Genomic DNA, 3694 nt, shown 5'->3' on the forward strand with positions numbered 1-3694 from the left:
GAGAAAATGGTCAAAAAATGAAATAAACATATTTTAAATGTAATGTAATATTTTTTATTAATTTTACCATAATGGAATCACACTTTTAATTCAGTATGTGACAAATACCAAATTAGAGAAAAGGCAATGAAATAAATTATTCTGCTCACTTAACATTTTAGAAAAAACAGAGAGATACTGTATCAGTGTTGTCTAGCAAAGTATTTTTAATTTGCTATATACGACCATTCCCCTTTTAGAAACAGTAAGATCCATTGACCCTGAAGAGCAAGTGTGTACACTAATGACATCACCACATCAATGGGGTCACCTACACCTGTTTATCACCCCACACACTAGAGTTGTAACTTTCTGACCTATTTACCTTTAGTGACATTTGAAAACCTATTAGTCAAAAGCTGCACAGAGCATGAGGCCTGTAAATGATTTGAAGATATGTTAATCCCTTCTCATCACACCTGCTTTGGCAACTGTAATAACTGATTGTCTATGCAGCTTGGCCAGGGACTCTAGGGTGCTACTTTTTCTAGGGGGAAGGTCAAATGGGTTAGGAGGGGCCAGCCCCTGACTGTGTGGCATTCCCATTTGCTGCTCAAAGTTATCCAACAGTTAAAAAATCTGACTCCAGCCCATGGACCATTAATAACTTGGCTGAACTCTAAGCTAAAGTTCATATATGTGCTAGCAGTACTGGTGGCTTAGAGGCACTTTATGGAAAATAAAAATTTTACCTACCAGCTGTTGAATGCTGGTCTTCAGCTCTATTCCTTGCAGGAAAGTTATTATATGGAAGGTTGTTATACACAACTGAAGCAAATGACTGCAGGTCAGAAGACATCTCTGCTGAACCTTCTAACAATCCTGTCATTGGTTCTACTATGCTCACAGTTTCTGCAGCCATGGGGTCATTTATATACTGTAATTAAAAATATATATTTACAAACACTGTTTGTGACAGTTACAGTTAATAGTAGTCTGACTCAAGTAATAGTACTCAAAAAAAAAAAAAAACTAGTGACTTTGAAAACATGTTTTTTAAAGATATTACTTCCGTTACCATTGTTTCCTTTACATTCCAAGACTGCATTCTCAAGCTACTGAAATCCTGCATATTATAACACATTGTGATGAGTCCTGTATCTCAAAAAACCAATGCTGTATTTTGGGAAGAAGTAGATTTATTTGTTTCTGCCTTGAGCTAGATTCTAACTGGTAAAATTAGACATCTTTGTGCAAAGTCTTCTGGACTAAAATAGTTTAACTTCTCACCCCTAAAAAGGTAAGTGTTCTAGGCATACACCCTTATTGAAGGGTTTTACTCCCCTTTGTACCTCATTTGTATTCCAGGTGTGAAAAGCCAAGTATGCCTACTTGATGCACATCCATGGTAGTAGTTTATCTGTAATTGAGTCGTTTCACACAAGATCAAAACTGCATGGTAATAGTTTTTCAAACAGGATTCATGGCAGACCTATCCAAGGATCTGGATCTAAAGAATATTTTAACTGTGACTGTTCTCAGATCCAATAATATACCTCATACATGTCAAGTTCACCAAAGTGGCAGAATGAATTGAAACCATCAGGAGTAGATGTATGTGGCAGAAATTTTGGTTGAGATAACAAGATACCTCTCTTCTTGTCCTAGCCCCTACATAGCATAACTGACTGAAACAGAGTAGGAAAAGGATGTTTTGACCAAAAAATAATATATTTTGTGTAGAATGCGGAGCATGGAAATAAGACTAATCAAAAACCATCTGACTTAAGAGTGTTAACAACCAAATGCAATGTGTCGACGTTGTTTGGATTCTGATTAGAACAAACCTACCAAGGTAGGCCTTATAGACAACCAGGGAAATCTGAGTATAGTGTAGGTGCTAGGGAGCCCTGGTGGCACAGTGGTTAAGAGCTTGGTTGCTAACCAAAGGGTTGGCAGATCAAATCCACCAGTCGCTCCTTGGAAACCCTATGGAGCAATTCTACCGTTGTATAGGATCACTATGAGTCAGAATCAACTTGCCAGCAATGAGTTTTGTTTTTTGGTTTTTATACATATTAGATGATACCATGAAAATGTTAGTAATTTTTTAAGTTGTGGTGATGTGATTATAGAACGAATGAAAACGTCCATATAGTTTTAGAGATGCATGCTTAGGCACGAAGGAGTGAAATGACCTGAAGTCTGAAATTTAATGTAAAATACTTCTGCAGGAGAAACAGCAACAAGAAGAGACAGAGGAGACAAGAGTGGCAGTACATTGACAGTTGTTAAATCCTGATGGAGGGTACAAGGGGATTCAGTATACTTTTTTCTCTACTTTTGTGTCTGTACAAAACTGAAAAAAAAAGAAAATGTTGCAATATCACAACTTCTCTCCTTTTAGTCAATACCTTTTCAAGTTCTGCTTCAAAACACCTCCAAAAACCTCTTTTAAAAAATGTTATTCTATTCCTTTTCAATCCCACACCTTTGTATCCTCAGAATTCATGATAAATTCATAATACAGTTTTTATTTTTTTATAAGTTTAGTACACCTGGTGGAGTTGTGGCTAACAGCTTGGCTGTTAATCAAAAGGTCGGCAGTTCGAATCCGCCACCCACTCCTTGGAAACCCTATGGGGCAGTTCTACTCTGTCCTATAGGGTCGCTATGAGTCGGAATCAACTCAAGGGCAACAGGTTTGGTTTCAGGTAGTTTAACAACCAACAAAGGTAGGTCATTTAAATATTAACTTTTCTGAGAGATAAAAGAACAGAGAAGATTTAAGAAACTATCCAGTCCGCCTAATGATACCCACATAACAAAATTATCTATATCTTAGAAAGCCTTTAACCAGAAAAGGTGTGGTGAAAAGCAGGGAGACATCTATAAGATCTACTCTAGAAAGCTTTGTGATTAAAAAATAAATAAATAAATCTCTGGATAGGGAAACCTACGTGGGACAAGCTAAAGGTCTTCCATCTTCCAACAACCACTTCAGCCTCCACAGGGAAATCAGGGGGCATGAATCACAAACACATAATTCAGAGATGCTCTGGTATTCCAGTCAATATTTTATGCCTGTACACCACAGCTGTTTCCACTATCAATCAGTCACCCTTTGAGGATCTACTGTGTACAAAGCCTACTGAAGGTAGAATGAGGTAGTACAAAGAATTTCCCCCAAGAACTATGATTTTTGCATTAAATCTCACAATATTTTCTACCCCATGTCAGATAAATTATTGAGAAGCCATAGCATTCCATCAATTAACTAAGTTAAGCCTCTCTGTTGACAAACTGTCATTTCAACCTAGAAGTTAACCTGAATGCTTTCGAGTCTCTGAATTTCTCACAAATTCTGGTATTCACTGGAAAGACCCTTCATAACAGGACAGCGATTCCAACTTTGGTTTCATAGCAACCCAGAATGCTACTAATTATTACCAGTTGTGTCATGATGTGACTATTCTCACACTTTACTTCTTTACAAAAGGCAATAGATATTAGGTTTTTCAAAGCACTGGAAAGAAATAATTTCAGAAGCAAAAATGGTGAGAAAGAGACATTAACAAAGTACTGGGAAGGGGCAGAAAGAAGCAGTAGCGGAAATGGAGGAAATAGAAAGAGGAAAAAAGGCCCATTATAACTTCTAAAAGTTTTGGACTCATTAAGTAAGTCCAGGTGTCCCACCATCATTACTACTGATATT

General features: G+C 37.1%; 1 protein-coding gene across 1 annotated transcript in view; it reads right to left on the minus strand.

The window, feature by feature from the left end:
* Positions 1–3694, minus strand: part of PTPRQ (protein tyrosine phosphatase receptor type Q) — a 274890-nt gene that overhangs the window by 229198 nt on the left and 41998 nt on the right. Inside the window, exon 10 of the mRNA XM_004384638.2 lies at positions 736–916. Coding sequence (XP_004384695.2) covers positions 736–916 — 181 coding nt within the window. The remainder of the gene's footprint in view (positions 1–735; positions 917–3694) is intronic.

The sequence above is a fragment of the Trichechus manatus genome, unplaced genomic scaffold, assembly GCF_000243295.1.
Source record: "Trichechus manatus latirostris isolate Lorelei unplaced genomic scaffold, TriManLat1.0 scaffold00125, whole genome shotgun sequence".
NCBI classification, from domain to species: domain Eukaryota; kingdom Metazoa; phylum Chordata; class Mammalia; order Sirenia; family Trichechidae; genus Trichechus; species Trichechus manatus.